General features: G+C 49.2%; 1 protein-coding gene across 3 annotated transcripts; it reads left to right on the plus strand.

Annotated features, from left to right (window-relative positions):
• The first annotated feature begins 5,951 nt into the window (after positions 1-5,951).
• Positions 5,952-10,615, plus strand: Rnf112 (ring finger protein 112). Of its 3 annotated transcripts, XM_076871009.1 has the most exons (15): positions 5,952-6,005; positions 6,173-6,213; positions 6,327-6,398; positions 7,072-7,357; positions 7,535-7,741; positions 7,892-8,023; positions 8,202-8,306; positions 8,567-8,617; positions 8,929-8,985; positions 9,068-9,142; positions 9,260-9,380; positions 9,496-9,665; positions 9,746-9,799; positions 9,956-10,030; positions 10,145-10,615. In XM_076871009.1, exons 1-15 carry the CDS (start codon positions 5,952-5,954, stop codon positions 10,613-10,615), a joined length of 1,971 nt encoding a protein of 656 aa, XP_076727124.1. The 3 variants fall into 3 exon arrangements, with proteins under 3 accessions (XP_076727124.1, XP_076727125.1, XP_076727127.1); XM_076871010.1 differs by lacking the exon at positions 6,327-6,398; XM_076871012.1 differs by lacking the exon at positions 6,327-6,398 and having other exon boundaries at positions 9,260-9,377.
• The last annotated feature ends 8,747 nt before the right edge of the window (positions 10,616-19,362 follow it).

Consider the following 19,362-nt stretch of genomic DNA (forward strand, 5'->3'; position numbering starts at 1 on the left):
GCTCCCCCTACCAACTCCAGTGGGACAAGGGACTGTAAAATCCCCTTTTCCTGCCCCAAGCCCTCCCTTCCTGCCCTAAGCCCCATAAAATTCCAGTCCGCTTGAGCCCCCACGCGGTTTCTCTTCAGATCCTCTTCTTGCTCTGCCAGTCTGATAGAGTTCTGCCTGGGAGCAAGATCTCAATAAAACCTTGGTCATCGGCCTTTGAAAATGTGCCTCTTTTGGGTCCCCCCCGCTGCTACAGCCTGACCTTACACTGATCAGGTGATTGTTCTCATAATCTAATCACTTACCTCTGAACATTCCTGCATTAATGCAGGAGCTTTTGGGGGACACCTCATATTCAAATCATAATATCCCCGTGTCCAGCACCATCCTCCATATATAGAAAAGCATTTTATAATTGAAAAACAAAGGGGAGGAGAGAGAAGAATCGAGAAGGTTCCCCGTGATACCTTCAGTTATCAGTGACGAGTTCTGCTTCCTCACGTTGAAGTTTGAACATTAGAGGAGCATGCTGAGGCAAGCATATAGAGCAGGATTTATTTTAAAAAGGGGTAACATAGACTTCTCCCAGGAGGGAGAAGGAGGCCATAGCTGGTATCCTGGTATCCCCAGAAGCGAGGTGCTCTGCCCTTTTTATATGTCCTAGGCTTCCTTTGTTCTCCTGCTCTCTTTCCCCTTATCTTTCTCCTTCCTGAGTTGGTGACTAGGCCCAGGAATGCTGGGTGGGACAGACCAAGGGTGGGAAATAGGTGGGCTGAAGGGGGAAGGGCAGGATGGAGTAGCCAAGGACACATTAATTAACAACTTTATAGCTCCTTGTAGGGAGGGGCAATTCCTGGGATAGGTTACCTTAGCCACTGGTTGGAGCAGGGGGAGGTTCTTAATAAGGGTGGAGGAAGGGCTCTGAAGGAATTAACACTTCAGTCCCTCAGGGGACAGTCTCCAACTTGCCAGACTCACTCAAAACTGGCCTCCTTGATCAACCTGACTATCAAAGCAATCATGGGAGCTATGACCTCCATTTTATCTACACCTGTCTATACTGACTGCCTGTCTAATTCTGGCTTCAACTGCAGGAAATCTGAGCCAAGCTGGGCCTGGAGGATGGGTCTCATGTAGGCAGGCAGAGAATGGTGAGGGCCTGCCAGGCATGGGGAGTGGCAGACAAAATGTGGAGGTAGGGAACTCAGCACACAGTAGGCCCGGGGGAAGGGGACAGCACAGACCTAGGAGTCCAGGTGTCTGATTTCTCCTTCCAGGACTGTGACCGGAAGTTTGCTGAGTCTCTGAACCTCCGTTTCCTCATTGGATAAACAGGGATACCAGTCTCTGCACTGTGAAAAGTGACTGAGGTCATAGCTCCCATGACAACACACTGTGAAACCTAAATTGCTAAGCGAATGTTGGAAAATCATGTGGTTTTTTTTTAATATTTATTTTTTAGGTGTAGATGAACACAACACAATGCCTTTTATTTTTATGTGGTACTAAGGATCGAACCTGGGTCCTGCCGTTCTAGACGAGTGCTCTACCGCTGACCCACAATCCCAGCCCTGTAATTTTTTTAAAAAATATGTATTTTTTAGTTGTAGATGGGCACAATATCTCTATTTCATTTTATCTATGTGGTGCCAAAGATCGAACCCAGTGCCCGACATGTGCTAGGTGAGCACTCCACCACGGAGCCACAACCCCAGCCCCTTATGTTATTATTTTTAATAGTTATTTCGGGAAGCTCAAGACCAGATTGGTGGTGGGGAGCTTTGAAAGGAGATCTGGGGAAATCAAATTTTCCTCCAACTGCTGATGGACGTCCCGAGAAGCTGTAAGCAGGACACTGAGTAGAAGACACACTTATGGGTGCATTATCTAGAGCAGGACCCTGGGCTCTCTACAGCTGTCTCTCGCCCAGCTGTAGAGTTCAGGGACTGAACCTCAGTATCCCTTCTACTGATTGCTCCTACCGACTGCTGCAGCTTGAACACCATGATTGAAACTAGGTACCCTCTTGTCATCATGGCCCTTGAGGGTGCATTGAGAACAAGTGGCTTTATTTGTGGGGAGTCTGAGCTGATAGCTGCCTTCCCTAAGTCATGAGAGTTTCAGATATTTGGACTGTGCCCAGGAATGGTCCTTTCAATTCCTAAAAGGGCTGTCCTATGGCAGGACTGGGGCCACCTGTGATGGGAAGGGACACTGAGGACCCCTGGCAGGGACTGTCAGAGTTGAAACATTGCTTTCTCTTCTCACACACACCAGCAGGAATTCTATACCATACCCAGCTTATCTTGATCTGTATTTGAAATTAAAAGTGCCAGCCAGATATGGCAGCCACTGGGATGGCTGGTGCCTACCTTGAATTCTGTTGTCCCTGATCCTAGATCTTGTCCTGCTTCTCTAAGACCCCTCCTCATATGCCTGAAGGAGGTCTTATCCCTTTGGCCCCAGCTGCTTGGGCTGGCCTCTGTTGCTCACTTGTGGAGGCCTGGCTTGGACATAGCCATAGTAAAAGACAGGACAAGAGCAGAAAAGGACCCCGGGTCTGGGAGCAGGAAGATTGCAGGCACTAGGAACAGAGAAGGCTGCACCACAGGGCCAGGGTGAGGGTTCAGGCTTGGAGGCAGCCATGTTGGCATGGGCGCTGGGGTGGTTGAGGGTCTTCAGCCCATCTTCCTCTAGCTCATCACCTGCAACAACACCTAGAGGCTGTTAGCTTGACAGGACAGTGGGCCTCTGAACCCTGCAAAGAGGACTGTGGGCGCAGGGAATGAGGGATGATGCCTCATATATGTACCTATAAGAGGGTCCCCATTCCCTTACCTCTCCTCTCTTCACAAGCTACCCTCCCGCTAGTTTATCTTATACTTCTGGGTTACTGCCTGGGCTCGTCTCTCACCAGAAATGTCTGCTCATCCCATGTCTTTGCCTGAACATGTTTTCATGTTCATCCTTCAGATGTGGCTTGGGTAGGAAGTCCTCCCAGTTGCCTGTGTCTGAGCAAGATGCCTTTTCTTGATTCTCCTCCTTGTCTCTCCGCTTTCCCCCATCATAGAGCTTATCACACACTACTTGCTGTTGGCCTTTCTGTCTTTTTTGGTAGACCAGAAGTTCTCTCAAGTTCATCAGTGTAATCCATGGCCTCATAAGTGTAAGTGCTCAATAAATATCTGCAACATGGATGGATGGATGGAGAGGGAGAGAGAGAGAAAGCAATGAGTGCTCGTGTGAGCACAAGGGACAAGATGCAGCCCAGATCCATGCCCACAGTGACCTCTCTCCTTCAGCCACATCTCACCGGCCTGCATTTACCACCCAGTTTGAATTATTATCTAGGAAATGGATTCACCCACTGATGAGGATACAGCTTCCATAATCTAATTATCTTACCTCTGAACATTCCTGCAGTGCCTAATATGCGAACTGTTTCGGGGACATTAAAGATCCAAACCATAACAACAGATTTGTGTTTGCGAGTATGTATACAGGAGCATGTGAGTGTATGTAGATGTGCAAGTGCAGTTGTGAGTCTGTGTGTGACTGTTCAGATGAGTATGTGAGTGCTGCAGTTTAGATACACACACAGTGTGGCGTAGGTGGAATGGTTTGTGCGATGTGAGAACTTACGTAGGATATTGGTGGGAGGTGACTGGGCACATGGATGCTTGTATTTGTGTGTGTGTGTGTGTGAGAGAGAGAGAGAGAGAGAAGCTTTCTCTTGCCCACCTCAGGGTCACATTCTGGGAGACTGTATTTTTGGCTTCTGAAGCTTATTTTTTCCAAAAATGACTCTGCCTTCTCACTTCCTCCAAGCCCGGAAGCTGGAGCCGGAGGTCATGAGGCCAAACGGTTACCAGCCTGGGCTATGCCACCAGGAAACTGTCTACCAGGAGGAAGGAGGCAGAAGGAGAGCAGGCACCGAGAGAGCTCCTCTTCAGGATCTGGAGACTGACTCTGGAGAGGCACCATGGGCCAGGTTGTGTGCTGTGGGCAGAAGGAAGTACTGCACGAATGTGAGGCCTGCAGCAAGTGGCCTCTCCTTCCAGGGAGGAGTTCTGACCTGCCAGCTGCTGAGCTGTGGACTAATGGGATACACAGCGATTTGCTCTGGCCCTCCTTGGGCCCACCACACAGATGTGTGCAGGAACAATGGATAACAAATAATGGCCAATGGGCAAACAATGGAGGTGAGTGGTATGGCTGGCCAAGCAGGCCCATATTTCTCGGAGTCGGTACAAGTTTTTGAGGGCAGTTGCTTATGGCCACATTCCTGGCACCTTGCACGACTCTAACCGCTATTTGTTGCGTAAATGAATAAAAGAATGGAGGAAATGATGAACAAGTCTATTTCTACAGCCTCAAATTCCCTCCCTCCCCATAGGTCAATCTGCCTTCTTGAAACCCAGGAGCTCCTTCCCACGATTCTCCTCATGGGTTCCATTCTCACTCAAGGCATCTCTTAGTCCTTAGTGGCCTGTGTACCTTGCAAGACCAGGCTTGGCTCAATGTGGCCCTTCCTGTGTTGTTTTTTTTTGAGTTCCTGGGGCATCCCTGCCTGCTGGGGGTTGTCTCTTACAGAATTTCTCCAGGTTCTGAATCCCACCCCACCCTAACTCCTCTGCATCCCAGCCCTTAGGAATTGCCAGTAATTCCCCTGCCTGGGCAAGTGATCTTAGAGCTCAGAGAGGCAGAGTAAAATAATCAGGGCCTTCCAGCTGGTAATCCGGCTCAGATCAGGCAGCCTGGGCTGCACCAAACCTGTCCCAAGTTAGGTTTCCAAGTCATAACCACCTGAAGGCACATCACATCCAGTTGGGAGGCAAGAAGTCTCCAGGCACCTGAACTAAGTGTGGGGAGGATGTCTTAGGAGGGAAGAAGAAGAGCAGGCAGAGGGAACACGGAGCAAAGGTACCAGGGCAGGGTGAGAGGTGAGAGGATGAGAGAGAAGACTAGAGAGGAAGATTCAGGCCTGGGGGTGCAGGCTGGGTAGTTTGAATTATAATCTGATGGTAGTAGGGAGCCATGGAAGATGTTTGAGCAGTGTGGGGTCACTGATGCTGGGAGCATCTGTGCTGGTTATATACTGCCAAATGGATGGGAGAAGGTGAGGGGTCCAGTCCAGAGGCAGGTAGAAGGTCCAGAGGTGGCTCTTCACTAGCTTGAAGCAGAACAAAAAACACTGATAGGGAAAGACATAGACAGGATACATGCAGCATTCAAAGGTACTGAGGAAAGCTGCATCAGTGATGTAAGCTTGGAGGAGGGTGGTGGGATGTACAAGCCACATGCAGCGTGGTGGCACCGTGCACAGCGTGGTGGCACCGTGCAGCTCTGCCCATAGTTGGTGCTCAGTGAAAGTAGGTTATACGAATGAATGGACCAATAGCCTCGCTGTCTCTATGTTGTTCCGGTTGCCCTCTCTCCTGTGTCTCTCAGCAGCGTCTCTGGGCATCCCTCTCTGTGGCCCTGAAGGACCCCAACTGGCCCGGTAGGGGCAGTGCTGGCCCACGATCCCACTCTGAGCCCCTTTCCTTTTTGCCAGTGCACCCACATGGCTTCTCTCTCTCTCTCCCCGTTCCCCCTCCCCCTCCCTGTCCTTATCTCTCCCTTCCGTCTCCATGGCGACTCACCACCTCGACTCGCCTGCATCCCAGCCTCTGCCAGGGATTCGGAGCTGGGCTCTGTCCCTCCCTCCTCCAGAGCCCTGGTACCCGCAGCCCTGTCTCCTCCCCCTGGGGTGAGTCCAGCAGCAGCCTCCTCTTTCCGGACTGTCACATTTATTCTCCAGCTCTGACAGGGAGTCAGCTCCTCTGGGGAAACCATCCCTTGCCCCACCCTCCACCTGCCACCGCCCAGCAAGCCCTCCGGGAGAAAAGCCATCCTTGCCTCCGGTGAAGGTCTTGGTGGGCCTCTCTCTGTGTTGGACCCCCTCTCTGCTCCAGCCTCCCATGCCGAGGCCCACCTTGTCAGTCACTTCCTTTTGTCATCGGCTTGGCAAACGGGCAAGTCTTCAGTCCTAAAATCTGGGGAGATTGGGTGGGGGTGGGAAGCAGCCACCTGGGATGGGGGATGGGCCTGGGAGGGAGGGGGAGGGACATCCTGGAAACCCAGCATGAAGACAGGAGTCTGGATCTTGTCCTAATTTTTGCCTCCCCTCCCTCTCTCCAAGGAGAGAAAACGGAGCTTCATGGGAAACAGCAGCAACAGTTGGTGAGTGCTGGGGCCTGCTGGGCAGGGGTTGGTGCAGTGGGCCTGGCAGGTCAGCTGGAAAGGGCTGGTCCAGGAGCATGGAGCCCTGCAGCTACCAGCTGAAGCACCCACAGGGCTATCCCTAGGGAAGGAGTGCCAGGCTGGATCTACCAGGCTGTGGAGGGAGGGCAGGGAAAAGCAGATGGGTGCTTGGGAGGCAGATGCTCAGCTCAGAGAGGGGAAGAAATCTTGTGAGAACCAGATCCATCTGCTCAGCTGCAGAATGGGCTGCTTGGGCACCAGGACCTTGCCATTCTCTCTTGACTATCCCAGCAGCAGGGGCTTGTAGAGTTTCTTACTTCTTGGGGGGCTTGTTGACATCAGTACCTTCTTGAGGGGGTCCCTGTTGCAAAAGGTCAGCAGAGAGGGTTTTCCTGAGCTTTGGCACCAGGCACGGAGCAGACTGCTGCTCACCTATCATCCTGGAGATTATCTCCACACCCCATGAGCTTGGGACTCCTAATCTCTCCATTGGGACAATTAGGAAATTGGGACCCAGAGACGGGAAGGACCCTGCCCACAGTTGCATGGCTGGGAGCTGGCAGAGCCAGGGTTCCATTCAGGTTTTTTTCCTCTTGGGTGTTATTTTACGACTGTTCTGCTGTTCCCACTTTGGGGCTGCCAGAACCTAGGGTACAAGTGAGTAAGGAACAGGTAGATCTTGGCCTGTCTGGGAGCAGCTCCATAAGTCCATAGAGAACCCTGAGAGAAATGGAGGTGACACAGAGAAACCTTCACCCCCAAGGTGTCAGCCTGCCCCCCCAAAACCTATGCATCTAATAAAATATCCTGCTTTTGAATGTTATGTCCTGCCCCCAGGTCCCATGCACCATTTCCCAAGTTGGAGCTGGGCCTGGGGCCCCGTCCCACGGCACCCCGGGAGCTGCCCGCCTGCTCCATCTGCCTGGAGAGACTTCGTGAGCCCATCTCATTGGACTGTGGCCACGACTTTTGCATTCGGTGCTTCAGCACACACCGGGTCCCAGGCTGTGAGCCGCCCTGCTGCCCCGAGTGCAGAAAGATCTGCAAGCAGAAGAAGGGACTCCGCAGTCTGGGGGAGAAGATGAAGCTCCTGCCACAGCGACCTCTACCCCCTGTGCTGCAGGTGCGGGGACTAGGCCTCATGGGTGGGCGGGGAGTATGGAGACCTCTGGATCAGATCCAAGAGGCATGGGTGGCTTTGACCCTGTTTTAGAATATCAGGATGAAGCACCAAGTTTTAAGCACTCCAGACTTGGGGTCCCATTAAGGCTGCTCAGGGAGACCTTCTCTCCCTTCCCAGGAGACCTGTGCCGTGAGGGCGGAGCCACTTCTCCTTGTCCGCATCAATGCTTCTGGAGGCCTCATCCTTAGGATGGGGGCCATCAACCGCTGCCTGAAGCACCCCCTGGCCAGGGACACCCCTGTGTGCCTCCTTGCTGTCCTGGGGGAGCAGCACTCAGGGAAGTCCTCTCTCCTTGATCACTTGCTCCGAGGCTTGCCGGGCTTGGTGAGGGCAGGGCTGGCAGGCAGGAGGTGGAGGGTGGCGAGGTGGGGGGGGTGGTCCCAGGTTGGCTCTGGGAAAGGAGCTGATTCTGGAGCCTAGTCTCTGGGGACATAGAATGGACCAGCTGATGCACCCCCCCTTCTCTCCCTGCAGGAGTCCAGTGAGGGCAGCTGGCCCAGAGGAGGAGAGGGTTTCTTGCAGGGATTCAGGTGGGGTGCCAATGGCCTTACCAGGGGCATATGGATGTGGAGTCACCCCTTCCTGCTGGGGAAAGAAGGGAAGAAGGTAAGAGAAGAAAGGGCAGAAGGGGGTCAGGGAGGAAAGAGGGGGGATGGACCAAGAGGAGGGGAATAAAGAAGGAAATCTTTGGGGGTGAGGACAAGAAGCCTGGGTCAGGGGGAAGAACGTGAGGGAGCGAGGCCAGGCTGAACCCTTGGCTTGTCCTCCTCAACCCCCTGCGTAGGTGGCTGTGTTCCTCGTGGACACAGGGGATGCGATGAGCCCTGAACTGAGCAGGGAAACAAGGATCAAGCTCTGTGCTCTCACCATGATGCTGAGCTCCTACCAGGTGAGAGAGGTGCTGAGATCAGGTCTCCCCACCCCATGTGCCCTTTTCCAGCTCAGCCCCCTCCAAGCTGAGGGCATCTCTCAGGCTTTGGTGTCTGTGGGTCCCTGCATATTCTGGGATTGCCTATGGAGAGGGGCAGATGTTCCCAAAGGGCTGACAGTCCCTGGGGGCAGCTGAAGTCTGGTGGAATCAAAAAGACCTGCTGGAAGGCAAACCCATTCTACAGGGCCCCTGGCATCTTATTGTGCCCTTGCTTGTAGATCCTGAATACCTCCCAGGAGCTGAGGGACACAGACCTGGATTACCTAGAGGTGAGGAGGCCTCTGATATTGGAGGTGTCACCTACATTGCCCACAGAGCCAGTGGCTGGACAAGAGGAAGTTAATGCCCTTTCATTCTGGTCTAGAATTTTACGACACATGAACTAGGTCAAAGGGTTCGAGGGTAGGGGTGAAGCACGAGATGCCTGCTTTGGAGAGAGGCAGGGGGATTTTGGATTGGGGAAGTGGCAAGATTGTTTCCTATAGCAGGGCAGCCCGGGGTGGGGGTGGAGTGAGAGGACCTGAGACAGATGGGAGCTTTCAGAGAGTCCCAACCCTGGTGTTCTCTGTGCTTATCCCAGATGTTTGTACACGTGGCCGAAGTGATGGGCAAACATTATGGGATGGTGCCAATCCAGGTATAAGACCCCCTTTTCTGAACATCAGCACCCCCACCCCCCACATGCCCAGCTTGGGTGTCAAGGGTATATTCTCTTCTAGCATCTGGACCTCTTAGTTCGTGACTCATCCATCTCCAATAAAGCAGGGCAGGGGCACGTGGGTGATATCCTGCAGGTGAGTGGTGCAGAGGGAGGGGATTGGAAGGGGCCACTACAGGGCGGAAGACAAAGGGGCTCTAAGGGTCCTGGAAGGGAACTCACCGTGGAATGCTCTCCTCAATCCTTCTCTCAGAGATTGTCCAGCAAATACCCCAAGGTCCAGGAGCTGCTGCTAGGGAAACGAGCCCGTTGTTACCTCCTGCCCAAGCCAGGGAGGCAGTGGGTGAACAAAGGCCAAGGAAGCCCAGGAGGTGGTGAGTGTCCCGAGGGACAGAGACCTCCCAGGGGCTCCCAAGCTTTCCCAGCTCCCAACCTCTCTCTCCTTGCAAACTCCCCAATCTCCTAAGCATGACGAGTTTTCTTCCTCAGATGCAGATGAGGATTTCTGCCACCTTCTTCAGCCCTACGTTTCTGATGTTCTGAGCACAGCTCCCCAGCACGCAAAGAGCCGCTGCCAGGGATACTGGAGCGAGGGGCGCACAGTGGCCAGGGGGGACAGACGCCTGCTCACGGGGCAGCAGCTAGCTCAGGAGATCAAGGTGTGAAAACCCCCCGGAGACCCCAGCTCTCTCCGCAGGCCCCTGCTCTCCCTGACCCAGCGGTGGTGGTGTCTCTGCAGAACCTCTCAGGCTGGATGGGGAGAACGGGGCCAGGTTTCAGCTCTCCGGAGGAGGTACGGAGCCCCGGGTTGGATGCGGGGGGGCGGTCTGTGAGGGAGGACTGGCAAGGGGTGGGGGGACTCAGATGCCCTGGGAGTGGAGATGAGGAAACAGGTTGCACCCTGGCTGAGGAGGAAGGAGGGAGGCAGCCTGGGCTTTCCCGTGGACAGATGGCTGCTCAGCTGCACGACCTGAGGAAAGTGGAAGCTGCCAAGAAGGAATTTGAGGAGTATGTGAGGCAGCAGGTAAGCCCCTGGGCCTGCAGGGGAAGCTGGGGCTTGGCCAGCAGGGCCCACAGAGGGGAGGGGACACCTGGGTCTCCTGATTAGGACATCTTTTCTCCTCCCCATTGACAACAGGACATAGCCACCAAGCGCATCTTTTCTGCTCTCCGGGTCCTGCCTGACACCATGCGGAACCTCCTCTCCACCCAGAAGGACGCCATCTTGGCCCGCCATGGTGTGGCCTTACTGTGCAAGGAGCGAGAGCAGACCCTGGAAGCTCTGGAGGCTGAGCTGCAAGCCAAGGCCAAGGCCTTCATGGACTCCTACACTATGCGCTTCTGTGGCCATCTGGCTGCCGTGGGGGGTGCCGTAGGGGCCGGGCTCATGGGCCTAGCAGGGGGCGTGGTAGGTGCGGGCATGGCTGCAGCTGCGTTAGCTGCAGAGGCTGGGATGGTGGCAGCCGGGGCGGCAGTGGGAGCTACAGGGGCTGCTGTGGTTGGGGGTGGTGTGGGCGCTGGGCTGGCTGCCACTGTGGGCTGCATGGAGAAGGAGGAGGATGAAAGGGTGCTCGGAGGGGACAGAGAGCCCCTTCTCCAGGAAGAGTGACCAGCCTAGGACATGTTAAAGGGCAGGAGAGATGTCAAGTGGGGGAAGAAAGTAGTGGGGGTGGGACCGATCCAGGGGTTCTGAGGGCCCCACAAGTACCATCCTGCCCCTGTTGAATGCTCAGTGTCCAGGGAGCTGGCTGAGCTGGGGACTCAGGATGGTTCCAGGAATCTGGAGGTGCTTCCTGGGGTCAGGAGGCAGTACTTGGAGGCAGTGAATAGAGCATCGTGCCTGGGTCAGTAATGGTTGCTGATCTGCTGCCCTCCTAGTCCTAGGTAAACTTGACTCCTGTTTATTTCTTTGGACGATCCTGGATTATAGGAGGGTTGAGCAGATACCATCCTAGAAGTCTACCCCTGTCCTTTCCTAGATGGGAGAGGCCCCAGGATGATTGACCTTGATGTTCGGGAGGCAGGAGCACTAACAAGGGGCTGGGAGAGAAGAAGGGGATGCAGGACTGAGCCAAAGAGACAGGGTATAAGAGAGAGGCCTAAACCCCTGAAGAGTCAGACTTGCTTTCGGGACTCTTCCCATAGCTGCTGCAGCTGGATTAAGGTGTCTGCCTGCCCTCTGCTCTGTGGCTAGATGTCTGTCTGTGCATCCTGAGCCACCCCTGCACCCAGCCCTCTCTGCAGGCCTCTCTTGGGCTTATGCCCTTTGTCAAGCCTATTCAGATGGAGAAGTGCCCATGTTCTTTGTGGAATGCCCTCACCACAATCGATTAAATGCCAAAGAATCACACTTCAATCGCATTCTGTGCTAATAAGTCTATGCCAGATTCTGTCAAAGTCTTGCAAAGGAAAACAAAGTGTGCAGATTCTTTCCTTAAACAGACACTTTCTCCCCTGAGCTTGTGTGAGAGACCACTTTATTCCATCTTTGCAACTCCCTCAGTGTCAGGCCCCACAAGGAACTTGAGAGCGGGAACTTCTCCCTGGGGGATGTAAAGTCCTACTAGGAAGACTTTTGGGCTATTAAGCTGTAACGAATGCTGAGAACATGACCCTTTATTTTATTAAAAATAAAAATGTGTGTATCTGAATGTCAGCTTCCCAGTATGTTACTGAAATAAGAATTCAGATCCTGGAGCTCTTCAGGGCAGAAGGAGGCAAACCAAGGAGTTCCATTATTGAAACTCGTGGATGGGAAAGGGACACTAGAATTCAACAGCAATCTAACAAGTGTCGGAGGTCCCTGCTTGGTGGTGGCAGAAGTGCTCCGAACAAAGGCCAAATGCATGGCCACACCTTCGTTGGCTTGTCACTAGGACTTAGGGTCCTGATCTTGTCTTTCTTCTGAGTAAAAGCCCCTCAAGACCCTGGCAATACGCAGTCAGTTGCCATCTGTCTTAGCAGGGGGCCAAGTAGAGGCCACAGCAGGGAGATTCTGGTTAAGACCCTGGAGGAAAGAGGAGCCCAGGACCCATTCTGTAGGGCTCAGCCAATTGAGAGTTCGCTGGCCTGATTCTCCCAACTCCAGCTCTCCATCTCGGGATGACAACGGTGGTCACTGCAGCCAAACCCTACATTTTATGGATGAAAACCCAGAGCTGGGGCATCTCAGATAAGACTGTCCAGCTGGCCAATGAAACAGCAGGGGAATCCTAAAAGTCCAGTCTGGTGCTATCCTCAGGAATCAAAAGACAATGCTGTGCTGTTAAGATCAGCTCTGCCGAAATTGAGACGCTCCTATTCAGGTTCTTTTTCTGACTGGTCAGGCGCAGCTCCGGGAAACTGCGGAGGTGGCAGAGGTGGAAGATACGGTCTGGGACAGATGGCTTAACAGTTGAAGTCGCAGTTAACGGGCTGGGGACAGAATATATCATGCCAAGAAATCCCAAAGCTTAGATGGGGGATGAGTGGGTAAAGACAGATGAGGGTGGAATCAGGCAGGGTGGGGACAGGGTCTAGACTTTGTGTTGTGTTTTGTAGAGAAAGGCTTTCTGGAAACTTCTCTCTGAGTCCTTTCATTGTCATCTGGTGGACACATGAGCTACTCAGCCTCCCAGACTTTGGGGCTGGCAGGCTCAGGACTTGAGGGCCTCCGAGGACTCACAGAGGGAGGGTGTTGTGGTGCTAGAATTCTCCTCCCCCAGAAGCACTGGAAGGAAGTTCCATGGTCAACTTCTTGTTCTCTGAACAGATGGGGTGAGGTTGGCTCAGCCAGAGAAGCTTCTGCAGTGATATGATGAGTAATATTCACTGGTATCTCCTGTCTTGTGCCTTATACCTTTCAAAGCATTTTCCCAAGTATCATCTCCCTTAAGCCTTAATCATCTCATGCAGTATGGAGAAGACAGGTTTATACAGAGGAGGACACTGAATCCCAGAGAAATGACGTGTCTCTGTTGAAACAGCTAGTCAGAGATAAGCCGGGACTTGAACCCAAGACTTCTGATAACGAACTCTTTTTCTCAGCAGAGCCCTCTCCCTGATTCTGACCTTGAATATGTGGCTTCTTAGGTGTGTGATTGCATTTTTCCTTTCTATAATGAAACACCCATGACTGAAGAAAAGAAGCCTTTTTAGTTCACAGTTTTGGAGGTTCAAGGGTATGCAACAGCATTGGTGATTGGCATAACATGGTGGGAGGGTGTGCAAGATGGGGAGCTCACACAGCAGCCAGACAGGAAGCTGGGGAGAGACTGGGGTCCCATCGGAATTACATTAGTCACCCCTCTATTTTTGTGATGCTGGGTATTGAACCCAGGGCCTCACACGTGAAGCAAGCACTCTTCCACTGAGCTATACTCCCAACCTCTTTCTAAAAAAATTATTTTGAGACAGGGTCTCACTAAGTTACCCAGGCTGCCCTTGAACTTGTGATCCTCTTGCATCAGCCTACCTGGGATTACAGGAATGTGTCACTATGCCTGGCTACATCAATTCTTTCTCAAGACAGTGTCCCCAGGGTCCTATGCCTCACCTCTTAAAGGTCCCACCCCCTGATAACATCACCACACTGGGGACCAAGCCTCCAACACATGAACCTTTGGTGCCACACTTAAACCACATTTAAAAAATGGTATTGGGCTTTCATCTTTATATCTATAATTCACCAGGACTTCTATGATTGTAGTCTCCATAGTATGCTGAAATTGGGCTGGTTTCCCTTCCCTGAGCTGTTGAACTCCAAGATTCTCTTGTGACAAGTTTCTGAATTAGAGATTTGGTGACTTACCTTGTAAGTCTGGCAAGAGGTTTATTTATCTCTTAAAAGTTCGCATAAATACCAAAGAAACGGAATCATGTGGCTTGCACTTCCACATGATTACCTGCTTCAACACAGTCTGCCTTCTGTAACTGAATCTATACTTGCCTGTTTTGTTTCCTCTGATGATTGTATTGAATAAGCCTTTTAAAACAGTCCCATTAGTAAGCACACTCCATGATGGGAAAGCCCAGGGGTCTCAATTCCAGTCATGAAGACGAGTAGCCCCTCAGGCATTTTATGATGCATTTTGAGCTTGAGTATTGGGATGCAATATTAGTTACATTCCCCCCAAATTATTTATGAAGATGGTCCCACCGTCATTCTGCCAACAATTAGATTGTTGGACTTGTGAATCCAGACCACGTCCATCTTGGGAATACAATATGGCGTCAATAGGCACCATTTCTGGGAGTACAGAAAGAAAAAAACAGAGTTATAAATATTTTTTTTTTGTTTTCATAGTAAATTGTGAGTCTTAAAGTAATTGAAATCATTGCTTCTTGAATAAATCATTCTAGGCTTTGGATAAATGTCCCCAAAAGCCCACTTTAAAGGTGTGGTCCTGGGGCTGGGGATGTGGCTCAAGCGGTAACGCGCTTGCCTGGCATGCGTGCGGCCCGGGTTCGATCCTCAGCACCACATACAAACAAAGATGTTGTGTCTGCCGATAACTAAAAAATAAATATTAAAAGAAAAAATTCTCTCTCTCTCTCCCTCTCTCACTCTCTCTTTAAAAAAAAAAAAAAAAAAAGGTGTGGTCCTCAGCTTAGAGTGTTATTGGGAGGTCCTGAAACTTCTAAGACATGGGTTCGACTGGGAGGAAGTTAGGTTGCTGGGGCTGTATACCCTTGAAGGGGATATCGGGAGACCCTCTGTTCCTCGGATTTTCATATCTCTGACCAAAATACCTAACACAAAATAATCCTTAACAAGAAATTTAAAGTCACTGGACCCCTATCATACCTATTGAATAGATGGCATTATCCAAACTATGCAAGACACATGTTGTTAGTCAGCAGGATTCTTCAGGTATAGGATTCTTGGCCTGAGGTCCAATGCAGAAAGTTCTTCTTTGACCAACTTCACCAGAGACCGGGTTACAGGTAGATTCCATAGACTCAAGGCATGCGAAAGGTAAGAGACTTTGTTTCATTATAATCTGACAAAACACCTTGGAGGAGGAAAGATTTATTTTGGCTCACAGTCTCAGAGATTTCAGCCCACCTTACGGTTTCCATTGCTCTGGTCTGCGGTGAGGCCGGACATTATGGGTGAAGGGCATGGCAGAGGACAGCTGCTCACCTCATGACAGTCAGGATGCAGAGAGAGAGAGGAAGCGACCAGGAAGAAGATAAACCCTTCTAGATCATGCCCCCAGTCATCTACTTCCTGCCTTCTAGTAGTTCATTCAGTTATCATCATTGAGGTCAGCCATCATGATCCAATCACTTCCCAAAAGCCACACCTCTGAACACATGAAATCTGGGCGGGGGGGTGGGGGGGGGATTTCAGATCCAAATCACAACAGATTCCTACACCTTCCTCTGTTTCACTTCCTGGCCTCCATGAGGGGAGAAGTTTTGTCTCACTACATGCTCTGCACTGATTGTACTGCTTTACCCCAGGCCCCCAAACAAGGAACCAACCACCTATGGACTGAAACCTCCGAAACCGTGAGCCAAAATAAACTTTTTTTTTTTTTTTTTTAAACAGAAAAAAGCTTGCCATTTCTGCCTTCATTTTTTTAAAAAATTGTAGATGGACACAATACCTGCACTTTATCCATTTATATGTGGTGCTAAGGATGGAACCTAGGGCCTCAGACATGCTAGGCGAGCTCTTCACCACCAGCTCCAAACTTTCCTTCTTATAAGTTGGTTTTTCTCAGAAATTATGTTACAATAATGGAAAGCTATCTAACCCTGGCTATGATAACAGTAAGTTCATTAGAATGGCTCTTTTTAGTTGAGTTCAGTTTTAATATTAGTTATTTGAGGAAAATACAAGTCTCAGGTCCTTTAGGGAAATCCAGTCCTGTCCTCCTGGGTTGTTTCATGGAAAGCATTGATCCAACAGAATTTTTCTTTCCATTTGATAGACACACCCAGACTCTTGAAAGAGTCCCTTCCAGTGTGGTGACGGACCATCATTCCTCTGGAGCACCTTTATGTTCCTGAAATATCCCCATTGGTTGATAAGAGTGGCAGATTTCCCCTGGCCTGTCCTTCTGGGCCCTTCCGACTTTATGTCTCAGGGTTTCCAGGGAAGAGAGAAGCTCTTTTAAGTACTGAACATGATCATGAGAGGCTTTGGCTAAATTGGGCATAGGATATGATCTCAGACCCAAATTCATAGGCCTGCCAGACAAAAGTTCAAAGGATCAGACTGTGCTTGCTTGCAGGGCTCACTTTTATTTTTAACAAGGCTACTGGTCAAACACTGGGCCAGTTTAACCCAGGGAAGATTTCTGAATGAACTTTTTAGAGTCCAATTTATCTGTTCCAGAGGACAGAGGGTGACAGGAAGTGGATAACATGAGTTACATCATTACTGAATGACAGTGGGCCTCAGGCCACTTGGATACCCTACAGATCATAATGAAACAAAGTCTCTTACCTTTCGTATGCCTTGTCTATGAAATCTACCTGTAACCCGGTCTCTGGTGAAGTTGGTCAAAGAAGAACTTTCTGCATTGGACCTCAGGCCAAGAATCCTATACCTGAAGAATCCTGCTGACTAACAACATGTGTCTTGCATAGTTTGGATAATGCCATCTATTCAATCGGTATGATAGGGGTCCAGTGACTTTAAATTTCTTGTTAAGGATTATTTTGTTGATGATACAATATTACTAATCCAACAAATGTAAACCGCAGTACAGGTATTTTTAAAACTAATTCGCATGGTCCATTTAAAATTTTTTTAGACTCTTTCTCACCCTGTTTGTCCAATTCCTTTTGTGATGCAGATTTTGAAAATGAACAAAAGTCACTTGTATTTAAAGTGGGACTTCTACCTGTGGGGTCTTTCACATTCGAACAGCAGCAGTCTTTCCAGCTCTATAGCAAAATCCTCTCCTTTAGAAATGGCACCATTTTGTCCCACGTAAATGCTGCTGCAGTGGGTGATGAATTGTTAGCCTGGACACATTTAGCTCTTAATTTTGTATATATGTTAGCTCCTGTCAAAGTCAAGAATCCCCCCTTTCCCCCCAAATCTTTCCTGTTGCATGACAGACTCTAAATAGACATTACCACTAGTATGCGGATTTGTTTTAAGCCCAATCCTAGAGTAGCAGATCTAGTAACTCTTATCAGTTAACTTGGTTTATGCTGATTTAATTCCAGGTAAAACCTAAGCATTTAAGATTTTACGGGGAGCCATTTAGAGTACAGGAAGACTTGAGTTGGCCATTTTCACCCTGTTCGTGATCCATCAGTATATATGACAAAAGTAAAATAAATTTAAAGGTCTCTATAGGTTTTTGTTTGTTGTTCTAGAATCAGGCAACAATTCATTCTATAAGAGCCTACACTTAACATTGTTCCAAAGTTAGGTGTATGAAATTCAAATCTGAGGATTTATTCATTTTTCTTCATTCTTCTTTCTCTTTGTTCATAGATTTTTGCATAAATTCTAAGAGATCCCTACTAACTCTTTTTTTTCTGCCAATTCAAATCAGTTGAGGGCTGGGGATCCAGCTTAGCAGGAGAATACTTGTCTAAGCATATGGAAAGTCCTGGGCTCCATCACCAACACTACATAAACAAAATAAAACAAAACAACAAAACAAATCTGTGGAGCTCATCTAGGAAGTTTTACATTTCGGATATTGTACTTTTTAACTCCAGAGTTTCCATTATGGTTCTTTAAAAAAATATTTCTCTTTATTAATTATTTTTGATTTGATGCAACATTGTCATTATAGCATCCTTTGCTTATCTCCTACAATGGTCCTTCTTCCTGTTCCCAGTCAATGATCAGTTTTAGAGCTGAGCAAATTATCCAAGTGTGGAAATAGCTGAAGATGATATCTCATCTAATAGGATATCTTGCTTTTCCGGGACTCTTAGTGCATCTAAGATGTCGTTACATTCATAACTCTTTGGAGCTTTGAAACATCCAACGTTTAATGTATGGTTTATCTTTGTCGCCATGCCTCTACTTATATTCTCTCCTACTTGAAAGAGGAAATTCTAGCCATTTACTAGCACAAAATGCCAACTTCTTTCTTCTTAACTGAGAAAAGTTGCCTCTTTATTTTCTTTGATTTCTCCTCTCATCCTAAACCTTGGGATAAGAATAGTCTCTTCAACAAATTGTGCTAGAACAACTAGATACCTACAAGCAAAAGACTGTAGGGGAGTTAAAGCTAAAAACTCTTAGAAGAAAAAGTAGGAAAACTTCATGACCATGAGTTTGGCAATGGGTTTGGAGAAAAGCCAGTGTGAATGTAACACATCATCTTGATTTCCTGTTCTCATGAACTGTAGCCTCATAAGCCCCATCCCAGCTGCTGTCCAAAGTCTAAAAACAGTGCTTTGTGATCATTTGTGTGCATTCATGAGTCATCTCAATAGAACCCATTCGGTACAAATAGAACCTACTTTTTTTAACCCTGAAATATTTAAACAAAGGAATGTTTTGACTCTATTTTTTTTTTTTTTTTTTATGGTGCTAGGGATTGAACCCAGGGCCTTGCACATGCTAGGAAAGTGCTTTACCCCTGAACTTTACCCTCAGCCCCTTCACTCAATATTTATGTAGGAAAAGATTTGACTTGGAATTTCAACAGCAGTAATCCTTTCGGCAAGAATTCTCCATAATTAGCTATTAGTAAATCACATTAAATTCTTAATGCATTCTCAGTAGATTCAGATTAAAATATTTACATCTTTTCACTTCAATGTTTTTGCTGGTGAGTTTATGTCAGTAATCTTTCCCGCACTATTTCAGGTCTTCTGGGCATCTCATCTTGACTCATGTAGCTGATTATGGATTATGAGAGTATGTGTGTGGTTGAAAGGTTCATGGGTTTTGGAATCTGAGTGTGTGTTATCAGCACTTGGTTGTGTTTGAAGTGTGTGTGATCATTGTGAGATGTGTGCACAAGCAGTGTGTGTACAGAAATGGATTTGAGTAACAGAGTTGTTTAGTTTTTTTTTTCAAACGTGGTGCTGGGGATGGAACCCAGTGCCTCACACGTGCTAGGCGAGCACTCTACCACTGAGCCACAACCCCAGCCCCTGCTAATTTTAATTTTAGAAGAAATACCTAAATGTAGAACTTCGAGCTCCAATAATTACAAGTTTTTACACTTGATGAATATAGCCACATTACCCTACAAAAATTTTTTTACCAGCCAGTTGGCCATGGTACCATTGGGTGTGCTGTGCCTGGGACGCTGGCCCTTGTCAAGGCCTCTTTAGGCTTCGGGTCACAGTTAGAGACTCCAGTGGGACTAACAATGAAGGTGGTGGTTCTGGGAATGAAGTTGGACCACTCTTTCAGTTGAAGGTTTTCCTGGCCTCTCA

This window comes from Callospermophilus lateralis, chromosome 11, assembly GCF_048772815.1.
Source record: "Callospermophilus lateralis isolate mCalLat2 chromosome 11, mCalLat2.hap1, whole genome shotgun sequence".
In the NCBI taxonomy this organism is placed as follows: Eukaryota; Metazoa; Chordata; class Mammalia; order Rodentia; family Sciuridae; genus Callospermophilus; species Callospermophilus lateralis.

What these genes read in the sequence shown, in the direction of transcription:
- Rnf112 (XM_076871009.1), top strand. Translation starts at nt 5,952, where the DNA reads ATGCCGAGGCCCACCTTGTCAGTCACTTCCTTTTGTCATCGGCTTGGC. An exon ending in CTCTACCCCCTGTGCTGCAG is followed by an intron (nt 7,358 to 7,534) that starts GTGCGGGGACTA and finishes CTCCCTTCCCAG; the next exon opens with GAGACCTGTGCCGTGAGGGC. An exon ending in TCCGAGGCTTGCCGGGCTTG is followed by an intron (nt 7,742 to 7,891) that starts GTGAGGGCAGGG and finishes CTCTCCCTGCAG; the next exon opens with GAGTCCAGTGAGGGCAGCTG.